This window comes from Trachemys scripta, chromosome 11, assembly GCF_013100865.1.
Source record: "Trachemys scripta elegans isolate TJP31775 chromosome 11, CAS_Tse_1.0, whole genome shotgun sequence".
NCBI classification, from domain to species: Eukaryota; Metazoa; Chordata; order Testudines; family Emydidae; genus Trachemys; species Trachemys scripta.
In genome coordinates this window covers 48,361,130-48,377,985 of record NC_048308.1, presented here as the reverse complement: position 1 = coordinate 48,377,985, position 16,856 = coordinate 48,361,130, and the positions used below count along the sequence as shown (strand labels likewise).

The 16,856-nt window shown below is 37.6% G+C and overlaps 1 protein-coding gene across 3 annotated transcripts in view; it reads right to left on the bottom strand.

Annotated features, from left to right (window-relative positions):
• Nucleotides 1-227: 227 nt before the first annotated feature.
• The window catches only part of GULP1 (GULP PTB domain containing engulfment adaptor 1), a 132,628-nt gene continuing 115,999 nt past the window's right edge, over nucleotides 228-16,856 (bottom strand). For 2 of the 3 annotated variants that reach the window (XM_034785252.1, XM_034785254.1), the window contains 2 exons: nucleotides 12,416-12,510; nucleotides 228-2,518 (listed from right to left, as the gene is read on the bottom strand). In XM_034785252.1, the coding sequence (XP_034641143.1) occupies nucleotides 2,447-2,518; nucleotides 12,416-12,510 (167 nt within the window). In that variant the 3' untranslated portion in view covers nucleotides 228-2,446. Of the gene's footprint in view, nucleotides 2,519-11,361; nucleotides 11,467-12,415; nucleotides 12,511-16,856 lie in introns of those variants that run through there. The other variant, XM_034785253.1, reaches the window with a different exon arrangement.

Sequence of the window (16,856 nt, the reverse complement as noted above, 5' to 3'; positions counted from 1 at the left end):
TAACCCATGAAGAGGAGGTCACATTCCAATAAATAGGAGTAACCTTACAGCAATTTACACCTGCCGAGGATCTGCCACAGTGTGTAAAGCTAAGCACATGTGTAAGACTTTGAAGTACTGGGTCCCCTGCCATGCAATTCTTGGCTTATTGAGATGGTGTTTATGTGACTTTCCCACCACTGAGTTCTGTTTAATTTACTGAATGAACAGTATGTTCTACAATACAATTTATTTAAAAACATTTATTTTAGGCAAAAGTAAACAGACAATTGAGATTACATAGAAATACAATTTTGAACCAGATCACTAAACATTTTCATTAAAAATGCACTGTTGCATTGATTTAAGTATTTTTGTACTGATCAATCGGTTTATATAATATTTCATCATGCCATTTGCAGAGTCAATTGCCATAAAAATCAGTAAAGAAAAAGGTTTCTTAAAATGTGCAAATCTCTTAGTATTGTGTTACCATTGATAGTAAATGGCCACTAAATATATGCTTATTACGTAAAGCTTTTTAAAGTACAATAAAAATACAAATTCTATTTGTTAAAAAAAGCCATGGATATGGCTACTAAACATCCTCATTATACAAATTCCAAAATACTATAAGACAAACAAAATTATAAAGACTTTTGCTTATGAAACATATACTACTCTATTTGTTAGTGATTATATATATGTGTGTGTGTGTGTGTGTGTGCATGAGTGTGTGTGTGTATATGTATATGTTGAGCAAAGAATAAGAGAGGAAGACTTACATAAAGTTGAACATTAAGATCCCAGTTCAGCAAGTTACTTAAGCACATGCCTAACTTCAAGCAAATGAGTAGCCTCCACTGATGCTAATGGGACTACCCTTATCCTTAACATTACATATGTGCTTAAGTACTTTGCTAAATCCGGGCCTAAGTATATATGCTTAAATGTAATATTGCATAAATGCATTTTTTCTGTTTAAACCTTAAGATAATAAGCTCAAAAGCAACATTTAATGAGCCATAATGTACCAAAAAAGTAAGTCTTTTTTTTGGGAGGGGGAAGGGGGGAAGACCCCAACCAACCATACTAAAAATCCCCTGAAAGTTCTTTTTCTACTTATGTGTGTTGTTAATAGGGAGGGGGGAGTTAATGAGGGTTTTATGGATGGAAGGGAATATCCTTAACATAAAATTTGGGCATGGTACACACTGAACAAAATCATGGCAAAGTATAAACATTAAGGAACAAGTTCATGGCTGAATGCAAACATTCACAAATCATATGTTCACTTACTGCTTATGTTAAAGGTTAGTGAAAAGTACACATAGTCAAGTCAACAATATACTAACACCCAGCAGCAATATTTTGTGTGTGTGATTATTCATCACAATGCAAGATATTTTTAATATCTTACTCTGTTATGTGACCTATTTATGGGTATTTAAGATTTCATTATTAGCTTGCACTGAGTTGTTGCTGTAAGCTGTAGAGCTGCAGTGTGACATTTAACAGTAACACTACAGTGTTTCTCAACATTTGAAGGCCCCACCCCCGCAAACACGTTAGCATGCGAGTACTTTTACACACGAGTAGTCCCAGTGAATGCAGTGGGGTTACTATGTGTTCTTTAGCATGAAGGTCTTAGTTTTCAGAACATTAAATATAGCTGTCATGTAATGAATTCCAAATTACAAACATCATATAATATGTGCAACTAGCTTAGCTGTAAAACATCAAACCGGAAATGCATAGCATTAAGTTTGTCCATTTTACAAAATAACTGTAACATGTATACTAGACCTCCCTAACACACTTATCAAACATTAGCTAGCATATTGACAATTAATCTGATATTTTTACTTTTTAAAATGTGAATTAAAGGCCTAAAATATTACAGATGTAATAGGCTAACAATAACATTATTCATATATTATAGTGATTGTGTACAGTTAACTGGAATTAATTACATGGCATCCAGATTTGTCCTTTATGTACATACTAATTTTCAGTATGTTTTACTTCCTTAAGTGGTATTTAAATTTTTTATTGTACAATAATCATCCCATTGACCTGAAATTAAATAGTGGCTTTAGACGATTAATTTTAAAAGGTCACCACTCAAATATTATGCAAAAATTATATTGTCTTCTAACAGAAAGAGGTATCTATGAGTTCATTAAAGAACTTTCCCAGCTTAAAGTGAATACTCCTTAGGTATTGCAAATGTTTGTCCAAGTATGAGAGCGAGAAATACAACAGTGTAATTTAATTCATATTTCATATACAAGTGTGACTTTTTACATTTGTACAGGGAACCTAAGTTGGAGTTTTACAGAAGCAAACTTCACAAGAGTTACCATGTTTAAAAATATATTTTTTGGCACATGAATAACATCTATAATACTTGTTCTGAATTAAAAATAAAGGATCATATAAGAATTTCAAATTTCTGGTCATGACATCAGCATCTGCTGTCTAGTGGGTCCAGACAAAATACTGTGCCTTCAAGAGTTAGTCCCATTTTGAACCCCTCCTGTAAAAAAAAAAAAAAAAATCAGACATAGTTAATAAAAAGGTAGTCTTTTTCCACAGATATAAACCCCAATCCTGCAAACTCCTGAATGCACGCTCTTCTTTAGGCATATAAGTAGTCCTCGTAGGCTCCAGTGGTACCATTCATGTGAGTCAAGTTAAGCAATTCTGCAAGAACCGGTCTCAAGGATGCAAGATTTCAGTGCCAGAAGGTCAGAGTCTTTTGGCTTTGTGCAAAAATGCAAATTGAATTTAAAATGAATATCACATAGTGAATCTTGCACATTTAAAAAAATTGGTCATATTCCAAGGCTGAGTTTTAATAAGTTCCTTTTAATCAGGATAGGTGCAGAAGAAAAAAATGTAGCACAAATACACAAATGTCTGAAAATACTACATGAAACAGAGTGCAAAACACAATATGCACCTAAAAGACAAAATGAATATATCAAGTGGTAAAAGAATGAAAGAATGGTTTGTAGCTATGCTAATGTGAAAAACTTCTGAAGATTTAATGGCATATAATGGCATTTTTGGTATTTTGCATGTGTTTACTAACCTGATACAATTTTTCAAAAATTCACCATGTGAATCCTTACTAATACTGCTATATTTCTCCAGGGATGGTAAATCCCAGAATATATTAAACTCCTTATTACAATTTTTAATAGGGATATTGCTGGGAGATTACCACTTCAGTTACTGCAACTTCCAGGAGTGTGGAACTAAGTTAGCTGCCTCATATCTTGAACTGAATCTAAGAAATGTCAACCTCCTTGTTGGAAAACAAAACAAAACAAAACAAAAATACCCTGAACATTTCAAGACACTGGTGAAGCACCGGAAAACATTCTATCTCAAGGAACTTACTCAAGGGAACTACCTACCTCCACATGGTTCACCAACACTATAGGCTGGAGATGCATGGGGAGGTGGAGACCTCCCCAACTCAAAAGCAATAGGGATATAACAGCCTCTTTTCTCCATTTAACAGAGAGGCTGCAAATCGTCCTAGATCACATATGGATCACACAACGGTAAAGAAGGCTTCTTATGCCACCTCCTTCGCTGTTCATGCATATAAAATCCAGGCACAATTTGGCCCTACATTCTTATATTACATAGCTTATACAGAGGAAACTTTAACATATAAAAAGTCTAAGCTAATATATACTGGACTGTTATAACAATTAAAACAGTGTCAGTGTACAAGAATGAATAAAATATTCAAGATGTTACACCCGTGTATCTGAGTTTGTAGCAACAACTATATAGTTATCACATTGTTATTGAGAAACAACATATGATCATACCACTAGGTTGTAGCAAAATGCATACACACAAGCAGTCAGCATTAAAGTTACAAAAGCAACCTTAACTTTATTGTTTCCTCAGTTTTCAGTGCGGAACCATGGAACTCTAACATTCTCTTTCACCTGGTTCTGTTACCTTTAACAAACACTATGCAGCTAAATCAACTGTGCAAGTGCTACACAACCTACCTTCACTCAAAGCATTGCTAAAAAGTGCAAAAAATCATACCAGATCCACTGTGCATGTTCAAGGTATTCATTTTAAAGGCACATAATTTGGTCAAATCAAAACTGATTGCTATTAGAACACTCAAAGATGATTCTCAAGACTATTATCTATTTTCATGTCAAATTTCAGCTTTCTCCTTCTGTTTTCATGGCAGAGGTGTTTAAAAACAAATTAAAGGCCAGATTCTGCCACCTTTTCATTGAGAAGTACTTTACATCATCAGCAATCCCATTTACTCTAGCGGGACTACTTGTGAAGTAAGATACTACTCAATGTAAGTCAGGGCAGGAATCTGACCCAAAGCATTTTGTTTTTATGATGGAGAAAGTCTTTCTCCACTTTCCTCATCCTTAAAAAATGCTGAACTACTTTGGCTTGCACTTTAAAAGAAACATCACTTTTGAGCAGAGACTAAGCCTGGAAAATTTCATTCTGATAAGTGAAAATATTGCAGTCATGAGCAATTGGAAGAAAGGTAGGGGGCCCCATGAAAAGGCCAAAATAATTTTAATTACAGTAGCTCCTGCTGTAATGCTCATTTCAGTTTTTTCCTGAAAGTAGGATGTACTTGGGAAATGTTGCTGATACAGTATGAAGTAAGCAGTATGTGTTTTTATAAAGCATCTAAGACAAAATAATCAAGGATGATTTTTAAATCATCCTTATTGTGGATAGATATAAACTCAAACTCCAAAGATATAGTCTCCAGTTTATGTACACTTGTAACTCTCATTAGGTTACCATGAATAAATACCATGCATGTGTTGTATATCAAAAAGATACCTTTTAAAGATAAAAGGCAAATCACAGATTCAGCTAAACTCATCTCATGAAAAAAATCAAGTCACATGCTAGAATTTAAAGTGTCAAAATATTTAATAATCCCACTTGGGATTATTAATGTCTGGAAAATAAAATTAAGAGAAATAAAATAAACTTCAAGGGGTTTAATTATAATGTGGTCTGAGATTTTCCAGGCAAAAGCTTTTTCTAACAGTAGTTTCATACCAAGATCACATTACAGGCCAGAATCACTATTATGGTCCAGCAAGACTAAGCGGTTGTAGACCTGGTTGAACCAGCCTGGGTACGACTGCGTTGCGTTGCCTGGGTGGCATAAAGCAGCCAGAGCATGTTGGTGAATTTGCCCCATTTTTAATGAATTTTACTAAAGCTGGCAACACCGAATGAAAGCACAAAAGCCTTAAACACAGAAGAATTGTTCTAAGCAAACACAATACATCCAGTTAGAGGCTGTGATGTAATATGATTCAAATATGACCATGTAGATCATTGTTGCTACCACTGTTATATAACTGCAACAACTCTTGTACAAAATGTGTCATGTAAGGTGTCTATGAAAAAGTTACGGTGTGCTGAATATGATTAACTTATCTGTATGGCTGTATCATGTTTTTTATCTGAAGTTATGAATATTAACTATGTACCCGTATTTCAAATGTTTGCTCCTGCGGTAACACCCACAAGGTATTCAGTCAGCACGTTGTGAAGGGCCTATTCAAGTTGAATGGGTCATTAAAGAACACTTAACTCACAATGGACCATGGAAGATGCCTATTCACACCTGAGGGACTTTCATGTAAACGGTCTAAAGAGAGTGTAGGTAATGGCTTTTGCTATGACTAAGCAAAGCATGCATGGACGTCTGACTTGCCCATGTGAGTCCAAACTCCGTTTTGTTACCGGTGATTTTCCACAAACTAGAACAATGGGTTTCTGTCCACACGGCAGAAGCTATAAAAGGCCCTGAAAACATTCCCATTTGTCCTCTTTCCTGCTCATACCTCTGAACTATGAACTTATACTAACGGGAGCATTCTAACCAAGGGACTGAGGTCCTTCCAATGATTTGGGAGCAACCAGAGACTTAACCAGTTAACAGTTCATTCCATCACTGCTACAAGCCTGATCCAAGAACCTTGCAATTATTGTATATATTTGATTCTTTTAACCAATTTTAACTCTCACCTTTCTTTCTTCCTTTTTATAAACAAACCGTTAGATATTAGATACTAAAGGATTGGCAGCAGCGTGATTTTGGGGTAAGGTCTGAGTTATATATTGACCTGGGTATGTGGCTGATTGTAATTAGCAAACTTCAGGACTAAAAGAAACTGCCGGTTTAGCTGCCAGATACTTAACTAATACCATACATAAAAACTAGCTTTCTTGAATAAGAAGGATTTCCAAAAAAGGCAAGATAAAATAATATTTTAATGCCAGGAACTACAGTGTTAACATGAGTTGACTTAAAAATCATCAGACTCACTAGATTATCCTAATGGCCCTTTCTGGGTTTGGAATCTATGAAAGACATGGGAAGTAATTGTCCTGCTCTATTCAGCATTGACGGGGGCTCAGAGTGCTGTGTCCAATTCTCGGCACCACACTTTAGGAAAGATGTGGACAAAATCGGAAGGAGCTCAGAGGAAAGCAGGAAAAATGCAACAGGGTTAGAAAACCTGACATATAAGCAAAGGTTAAAAAGACTGGGCATGTTTAGTCTTGAAAAAAGAAAACCGAGGGGGCATCTGATAACAGTCTTCAAGTATGTTAAGGGCTGTTATAAAGAAGATGGTGATCAATTGCTCTCCATGTCCACTGAAGGTAGGATAAGAGGTAATGGGTATAATCTCAGCAAGGGGGATATATTTGGAAAATCTTTCTAATGACAAGTGTCAGTTAAACTCTGAAATAGGCTTCCCAAAGGAAGTTGTGGAATCTCCACCAGTGGAGATTTTTAAGAACAGGTTGAAACAACACTTGTCAGGGATGGTAAGGTTTATTTGGTCCTGACTCTGCCCTGGGGGCTGGACTAAATGACCTCTCAAGGTCCCTTCCAGCCCTACATTTTTATGATTCTTAAATAGGTTTCTGTGAACAGTAGTCTTTATCAAGGATGCACCATTTGGAAGATACGTTTAGATAGGACTGTTAATCCGTATCAAAAGCATTCTTACTATCAAATCCTGCTCTCCTTATTATGGCCAAACTCCCACTGAAAGCATGGAGTAAAACGGAGTAAGGACATTAGGACTTGACCTAAAATCTGGCTGACAATGGCACAATGAAAAGTAGTTGAACAGCATAAAACTTCAATCCACTTATTTCCTGACTTAAACAAACTATACGTTTGGAATGACAACTATATTTCACATATTATCACCTTTTTCAGATTGTTTTCAAAGTGTTCATTTTGATATATTTGGGCAAAAATATGTAGGTAGAGTCAATGTTTTCCTAGAACTAACAAGATGTTGATATCAATGAAAAAGGAAAATCTAACATTTTTTCCCTTTATTTAAAATGCAAAAACTATTATTTGTATGAACTAAAAACGTGCTTGTCTGTCTAGTTTAAAGCATCTTCCCCACACAAATATTGATTATTAGCTTTACATATTATTAACATATTTTTATAACTATTTTACATTTTTTTAAAGTTTACAGCAGATTTGTAAAGAAAGTCACAGTCAGATGAAACAGAAACAGAGATGAAAGCAAAAAGCATAATGAAAACACTGTAGCTCATGGCCTCTTGATTATGCCTCTTAAGGGCCGAGGGATGGGCTGGCCGCAGCTTCCCACCGCTCCCATTGGCCCGGGACGGCGATTGGTCGAACCTGCAGCATCAGCAGGTAAATAAACTGGCCCGGCCTGCTAGGGTGCTTACCCTGGCGAGCCGCGTGCCGAATGTTGCCGACCCCTGCTCTAAGAGGTAAAAACCCAGGGCTGGTCTACGCTAGAAAGTTAGATCCAGCTGTGTCGCTCAAGGGTATGAAAAATTGACACCCCTGAGAGATGCAGTTCAGCTGACCTAAGTCCCAAAGAAGCTAATGCTAGATTAATGAAAGAATTCTCTCAGGAGGTGGATTTACTACAGTGATGGTAGGGGTTCTCCTGTCGCTGTAGTAAGTGTCTACACTGAAATGCTACAATCGTGCAGCTACAGTGCTGCAGCTGTGCTGCTGTAGCATTTTAAGTGTAAACATAGCTTAAGCCACTGAAAGGCCCTTTCAGAGCACATCAACATCATCTCACGACAACTGGTATTGCATACAGTGGCCAGATTTACCAATATGAGTACAGACACCTGATCTACAATGTTGAGAGCAGAGGATAGATTACCAAACCAACTAGGGCAGTATTGGTGACATACGCAGGCCTGTATCCCTTTGGAAATCTGAGGAATCTAGATACTTGACCAGCTCTAGCGAGGACACACACTAGTGAACAATAGTTTTTCAGTCATTTCAATGGCCAGCACTGCTGAGATGTAGCACAGTCCTGAGCTCAGGTAAATGGTAGAACTTTCTGTTTTTTAACCTGGTTGACTTGCTTTTCATTGTTAGTCTGACTGCACCCACTGGGCTTAAAGCAGCACAGACCCAAAGATCCAATGGCAAATTTTCATGTATTTGAGCAGATAATGATCTCTATCTAAATGTGATTGATTTCTGGGAAAATAAAGGCAAGCCTCTTATTGCATTAGGAAGAGAAAGAAGAATGGCCACATCTTCTGCAAGCTGTACAAGATTAGCTAAAGTGGGACTTTAGAACATATAACAGATGCTGCTGCTATAATTTGTGAAATGGGAAAGTTTCCGTCCATGTAACATCCTCTAAGAAACTTCAAATTCAGGAGATTAGAGAATATGGAAAGACTAATTTGATTTATGTGTGAAGTATGGTAAAAACACAGAGGGATGAAAATGTTTCAGCAAAACAGAAGGAATGTGTGACCTTCTATACCTTGGGGGAGCGTCCTGGAACCCCCATATTCCTCATGATCTTACATATAAAAGCATGTTTTGTAATGTATCAGGGCAAAGGTTTGATCTGCTGAAAGTCATTTCTCTATCCATATATGTGTATCATTAAGGCATATGAAGTTATGAGAATTGTGTTGTATGGTAGTCAGTAAAACATGCTGTAAATTGGGGAATCAGCCAGATATTATCTCCCCAGAGGCAACAGCAAGGAAAGTAACCAACACCCGGGTGGGGAATCATTCAGCCATCAACAACCATTGTCCAGCAGGGGAGCTACAATGCAATGACTCACCTGCATGGGGCCACACCAGGGGAATTGCTCAACTTTGCCTGGAGACTCAGCAATGCTCCCAGACATGCCTGGACTTGTGTTTTCCAAGCACATGGACTGAGGGTATAAAACAGAGAGAGTGGCCATGTGCTGGGCCCTTCTCCTGCCCCAACCTACGCTGCAAGCACCTAAGACACTGAGAAGAAGACAAGACTCCAACAGAGGAGATTGGCCCAGGTTTAAGGAACAAACCTGTATATTGAGGACTGCAATATCCAGTGGGGTGAGAAAAACTGCTTAATCTAGTTGCTGCTGCCCAGTCTAATAGGGTTGAGAGTTTAGACTGCGTGCTTATATTTTATTTCTTTTGGTAACTAACTCTGACTTTTTGCCTATCACTTAAAATCTATCATTTATAGTCAATACATTTGTTTAACTGTTTATCTTTACCAGTGAATTTGTATGAAGTGTCCGGCAAATCTGCTCAGGTTTGACAAAGGCTGGTGTATAACCACTTTCCATTGTTGAAGTAGTGAACTAATTAATAAATCTGCACTGCCCATCTTGAGCAGTGCAAGATGGTATATTTCTCAGGTACGGTGCTGGGAGCTGGGGGTATTTGGCTGGTGCCTTTCTCTGGGTGATTCATGAGTGGCTCTGGAAGCATTCATGCAATATCGCTGCGTGTGGGGCTTCATATGCTGTTGTGCTGAGTGATCACAATGCCTGGAGGGGTTTGTTGTTGGTCACTAGTAAGGCATTGTGAGAGACAGCCCAGGCTGGAGAGAGTTCAGGGGGCACAGTGGTCCCACAGTCCCAGGCTGCACCCCGGGAGGATATTGTCACAGCATGTTTACCAGAGATGTGTCTGAGCTGCAAAATTCAGATCTGGGTCCATGTCTAGATTTTGACCATTCCTGAAAGGTCGGATTCACAGTGACAGTAGAAAGATCATAATTGTGAAATATGGACCAAAACTAAAGTTGGATTTGGAAAGATACCCAAAAGTTCAGAGAATTTAATTTGAGCCCATCTTTTTTGGCAGTGCTGACAGTAATAACAAGCAGCAGCTACTTAGTGCTTTCTTATCACCTGTTTTTTTTATTGACATTCTTGTTATACCTTCACTCTTTGTCTGTCTCAAACGTTACCTGCTATAAAGATATACTAACTCTGTACACTGGAAATTACTTAGAAATTCCCCACTTATATCAGTAGCTTTATGTTCTCTTGAATGATCAGCTGTTCTAAGTTGTTATCTTGCCCTCACTGCTGAACTCTATGTAAATTGTCTCCCTGGACAGACAACCAATAAATAACAGCATTCTATATTATTTGATCAAATATACACTTACTGAAACTCAGAAAATCTATATTTTTACAAAGTGAATGAGTACAAACATGCTGGCTCTACATACATGTCTACTATAGAATATAAACGAGGCCTTCAGTTTTGTCTCATATTCCCCATTACTGTCATATTCCTCAGATTGTGGTTTTTGGCCTCACTAGGTTTCTTGGAACTGCTTATGTTTTTCTTCCGAATTGTTTTAACATCCTCACTGACTCCTTAGATAGGCTTGTGGGCCCAAGAAACCACTCATGACTTTTCTAAGATGCCAAACTTGCCTATCATGCACTGTTTCATATTTCTTTTCATTTCAAAATAGGCAAGCAACTGACTGATCTTAATCAAGAACTAATTTATTATATAGATCATATAATACAAAAGTTTAATGTCAACAATTTTGCCTCTGAAGTTCAAGTGTGAAATGGAAGCAAAAAAATGCCACAGGTTTTTCAACACCCCTATATTTTCATATGCCAGCATGGAAGATGCCTCATATTGTGTCAAAAGATCATACAAGAGAAATTAACACCAACAACCAAGACAGAAACATCCTCCCCCGCAACCTCCCCCCCCCACTCTGGGTTCCAGATACATTTGGGTAGAATAGATTGATAAATAATATTTGCCTGAAGAGACACTTTCACTAGCAATGGTCTGATGATGAAAATGCAAAAGTTAACTTATACAATATCAGTGTAAGTGGTAAGGAAAAAGCAACCATATTTAAATAAGGAAATGAACAATTGGGAAAAAAGTCTATAAATTATTACTTGAAAGACAACTCCCCTACCCCAAACCAACCCACCAACCCCCTCTTTAAAATAACAAAGCCCCCCAAAAACATTTGCATAAAAATGGTCCTGAATTAGAGACATAAAATATAAGCCTCACCAAAGATGTCAATTATACAGCATGCCCATTTTTTAGGATTTTAATTACAACAAATTGATTTAATATTGATATTAAAATACAATATACCAACCATCGCTGACGCTAAACACCCAGGAAAGCACAAGAAGATAAAAGAGATATTAGAAATAGTATAAAGAAATATAAACATGTTTTAGGGTTTTTTTTTAATCCAAACCATTAATTTATGCTAACATTCTTTATAGGATGATATAACATGCATTATGCAATCAAATTCAAACCCCTTTGTTGAAGAAATTATTTAAACAATGCTGTGGAAATTCCACAGTAGAATTGTTCTACCTAGGTTTTCCTGATGCCAAACCTCTGAGTGATATTTCTCATGTCCTATTAACTTTAGCTTTGACCTTACTCTATGCAAATATTAGTACTAGTGCTGGTCAGAGACTTGAATTCCCAGTCTACAGTAAATTTCAAAATGAAAAAGTTGTTCCAAATTGGAATGATAAATGAAATTTCAACATTTCCCATGAATCAGAATTCCAGAGTTTCATTATGACCTTTTCTAAACATTTCCAAGTCTCCCCGAGCTGCCCATTACTTAGGCGCCCCCAGCTGCCAAGGAACCTGGAGCCAGGCAGGTAAGCTGGCAGAAAATTAGGCAGGCTTCTATTGGAAACTTGTCTGGTTTTGCTTGGAATTTTGTCAAAATCAGGACGGTCCTGCAGAGCATTTTTATTTCAAGTAAACATCATTTTCTGACAGGAAATGTCAAATGATGTCAGAAAATTTCCAACCAGCAATAATTAGCACACTTAAGTGCCAAATGCATTCTTTCTAAAGACACTGAGAATATTCAAGATTGCCTCAGGGAGTCAAATGTTCAACTCTGATTGAAGGTCAGTGGGATCCATCCACAAAGATCAAAGTACATTCTCCTTTGCATACTAAGGAACAAATTCTTAACATGCTATAACACAAAGACAGCTCTATGATGTATACTTTACCCTTATTAGGTACGTGTTCACGTGCTAATGGAAACCATTTGTTGAAATGATAAATAAATAATTACCTGCATCTCATCTAGTTTGGACTGAATGTCTGGAGGGAAATCTCCTGCTCCACAGCTAAAAGGGTCAAATGGTTCTGCTCCAAAAAGGTCTCTCTCTAGAATGAAAAGAACCATTAAGTCAAAGGTTAGTGACATATGGAAGGAGTAGCATGATGCGTGGTAAGCATGTTTCCCTACAAAATAACCTGAACAACAACATTTCCAGTCATCCATTTTATGAACAGCAATGTTTAAATATAAACTTGGAAGCTAGCCTGAGTTAGCTTATTTTCCTCCCTTTCTAAGAATGCTACCAAGCTGATGTTTTCACTTCTTCATTTGTTTTCAGTTCTCTCTCTTGCATATTTTTTAGGAATGTTCAGTAATTATCATATCATAGCCTAGCTGAAGGAAGTTCAGGCCTTACCCCTTGTCTCTGTGAGGTAAGTCCTAATGGCATAGTCCTGCAATTATTGTGTGTGGGAGTTTCACAGATGAAAAAGGTGCAGAAGTGGGCACCAAGCAGTCATCTTTTTTTTTTTTTTTTATTTAATCTATGGCAGAAATAGAGTCTTGAAAACTATCCAGTCTTCAGGTCACCTGTTTGTTGCTTCTTGCAGTCCGGTCAGAGGGTTTACATAAAGACAAATGGCCCTCTGTATACACCAGGTAAGGCCTTGACTTGTGACATAGTTCTTTGAGACACAGCTGGTATTAATGGAAACAACTATTAGCCCACAGTCATTTTAGTTTACTCTTAGATAAGATTAAGAATCAAAAAACAAAAAGTACTGGACCATGAAAGATCAGTTATCATACATGTCCAAAGAACCCGGAACTGAAATGGAGCAATACATCTATACATCTCTTTCTGTCAGTGCCTTACAGCAACTTCTCACTATTCATTTTTTCTTCCTAACTAGTCTTTGTTTTTCTTAATTGTGTCACTGCCTATTTTTAAGGTCCAATCAAGATCCAATATCTTCAATATCACTCTACTATATTAGCTCAGTACTATACTAATCTTATTTCATAGAATCATAGAATATCAGGGTTGGAAGGGACCTCAGGAGGTCATCTAGTCCAACCCCCTGCTCAAAGCAGGACCTAATCCCAACTAAATCATCCCAGCCAGGGCTTTGTCAAGCCTGACCTTAAAAACCTCTAAGGAAGGAGATTCCACCACTTCCCTAGGTAACCCATTCCAGTGCTTCACCACCATCCTAGTGAAAATTTTTTTCCTAATATCCAACCTAAACCTCCCTCACTGCAATTTGAGACCATTACTCCTTGTTCTGTCATCTGGTACCACTGAGAACAGTCTAGATCCAGCCTCTTTGGAACCCCCTTTCAGGTAGTTGAAAGCAGCTATCAAATCCCCCCTCATTCTTCTCTTCTGCAGACTAAACAATCCCTGTTCCCTCAGCCTCCCCTCATAACTCATGTGTTCCAGCCCCCTAATCATTTTTGTTGCCCTCCGCTGGCCTCTTTCCAATTTTTCCACATCCTTCTTGTAGTGTGGGGCCCAAAACTGGACACAGTAATCCAGGTGAGGCCTCACCAATGTCGAATAGAGGGGAACGATCACGTCCCTCGATCTGCTGGCAATGCCCCTACTTATACAGCCCAAATGCCATTAGCCTTCTTGGCAACAAGGGCACACTGTTGACTCATATCCAGCTTCTCCAATTTCATCTGATTTGTAGCCCAAGTTCATTTATTTTTTCTTTCTCATCAGGTACAGATTTTTTTTCACCATAAAATGAGTGCCATGTAAATATTCTATTCCTATCCAGACTGGAAGCCAGCTAAACTGGTTTTGATAACCATTTTGCTAACAGTTTAAACGTATTGGTTGCATCACTTGCAAAACTAGGTAACTACATCTGCATAATTGCCAGAAGGAAAGTTAAAACAATCCTATCTTTTATCCACCTGATCTGCTAACCATGCTATCCAATTATAAAGTGTGTTAATTTAAAAGTAAAGAGGGCTATTGATACCTGTGATACGACTGGCTTTATGTTCTAGCCCAAAATATGACCGGCAACATTAGAGTCAAGAGTTGGGAGTCAGCAGTCAACTATGTTACACTGAACAACAAACTACAAAGTATTTTCTAATTCAAGAGACTGCATGTATTACTGTTCATGCAATCAGTGTTGAAAGAAATTGCACAGGATAGATACACAATACAGAATATTAATATATTAATTTTGAAATCTGTTTATAGAACAGTATGTCTAGAGAGCCGTGATTTCGATGGCAATTCTGTGTGGGTGTGTGCATGTGTATGATTCACAGAAAATCACAGGTTCAAGTCTTGGCCCCACTTAAGTCAATGGCAAAATTCTCTTGACTTCAGCAGGGCCAGGATTTCACCCACTGATGTGGTTCCCATGCCAGCCTACTACTGAACAAGACTGTTTCTTGAAGTTTTATCGTATATGTCCATTGCAATGGAGCTTGGGTTTTAAACTAACAATTTAGTATTATTACATGGCTTTAAGATATTCTGATTTTAGAATATTAGAGTTCTCATAATGTCTCATTGCAAACAACTTAAATTATCACGTGCCACAACATATTTAACTAAAATGACAACGTTTGCATCTTTTCCATGATAGGATCATGACTTTTCCCTTTTTTTGCCATGATTAACAACTAACCTTAAGTATGTCAAAATCCATTTGAAACAACAAATATTAAGAGGCTATTTTAATGTTTCTGTTATACTTAACATTAAAGTATTAAAGCAAGATGGAATTTGATTGGTTAACCAGAACCTCAGAAGCTGTGGTTACATTACAGTCCATGTGGTTATATGTGGCCTCTAACCTTAGGACCAAAACCTGGCTCATGGTGCAGCTCCTTTATGCCAGCAGAAAGCTATCCATTGTAGGCAGATACAGACCACCATGGTGTAGGAGAATCCTTGGCTAGCATAGAGCTGATTTAACTGGCCTCTGCACCTGTGGGTTTCTGTACAACAAAGAGGATTTATCTGGGGTGCACTGAAGAGATATGGCTGGAGTACTCTTCAGTTCTGGTGATCCCCAGCTGGTAGCCAGCATATGTTGGGCATGAGGGATGCTCTAACTGACAATGAGCGCAGAATCATCATTCTTCTGTAGTGTTCAGGAGATAGATGTATATTCATTACTATAGATATGAGTTATTATAATTTTTATTTAGTACTTCTGTTTCATAATACCAAGAAGATGATACTTTTCAGTGTGACTATTCGCCCTTGGCAGATAGCTGAAGGCAGTCAGTTTTTGATATCATGCCTTACAAAACGGGCAGTGAAATAAAAAAAAACATGGCTTTTGCATTTCTTAGGGCTGAAATATAACTTCACATTATTATTAGAAGGAAGTTTCTGAACATTCAACTGATATGGAATATTTTCAGTTATTCTGGAATATTTCTCATTTGGGCCCAAACCTGCAAGAATTAGTTCTGCTCAAGTCAATGGAACTACTCACATGTGTAAGGGTTGCAGGTTACAGGGTTTGATAAGTAATTTCTCCCTTCAGGTGAGGGAATGGTTTGTTTTTACTATTATTTATTTTATGTAACTTTATCCTTCAAAACTAAGCATAGAAAGACTTATTCTAGATGAGTTAAACCATGCCATTCATCAGTTTAATTAATGTTCAAAATTAACTTTATATATAAACTTTTATCCAGTGCCATATCAAGTAAACTTTCCAAAGCAAATTATGCCTGAACACATTCAGCATCTAAATATCTATTTTAGGGTTGGGTTTGATCAAATACTATTCTTTGGAGAGGACTGAAAATTGACCTTGTACTTCCACACTCTCTTTGCTGTACTTAAAAATAACATTTATTTTTCATGACATGTTTGTGAGTGGATATAATACTCTGAGTTATGAGAGAAATGGACAACACTGCCTTGAGCCAGACATGGTGACTGGCAGGTATTGTGAAAGCTCTCATGCTCATTTTTCTTCATACAGCCTTGTCCGGAGCAGCCACATTATTGTCGCTGTTCTCCTGAACAGAGGTTGTCAGCTGTGTGGTAACTTTGGGCTAGCTAACAACATTTAGGCACAGCTGTGTGATGGACACAGCGGCACCCTGACCAGGGGATCACCGCAGGCTTGTCTCTCAGAGCCCTTCACCCTGCATAAGGCGTGAACCACTACATGCCTTTAAGGGATGCAGCTTCCCTGTGTGGCCATCCCGCTCTGTGAGAAGCACCTCTGGTCTATAGAAGTGTAAGACAACATTTAAGTTTGAATGTGCAGCACTTGCCCTGTATGAAATGTAGCCTAACAGCAGGTTAAAAATCAGCAGATACTTAACAATGAAACTAATTTTTTGTTACAAAAATAACTATATTACACATATGCATTACACTTAGAGAGAGAAAAGTATAAAAGCAATTTTCAAAACAGGATTTAGAAATACTGCACCTGTCGTTGTGTTATCT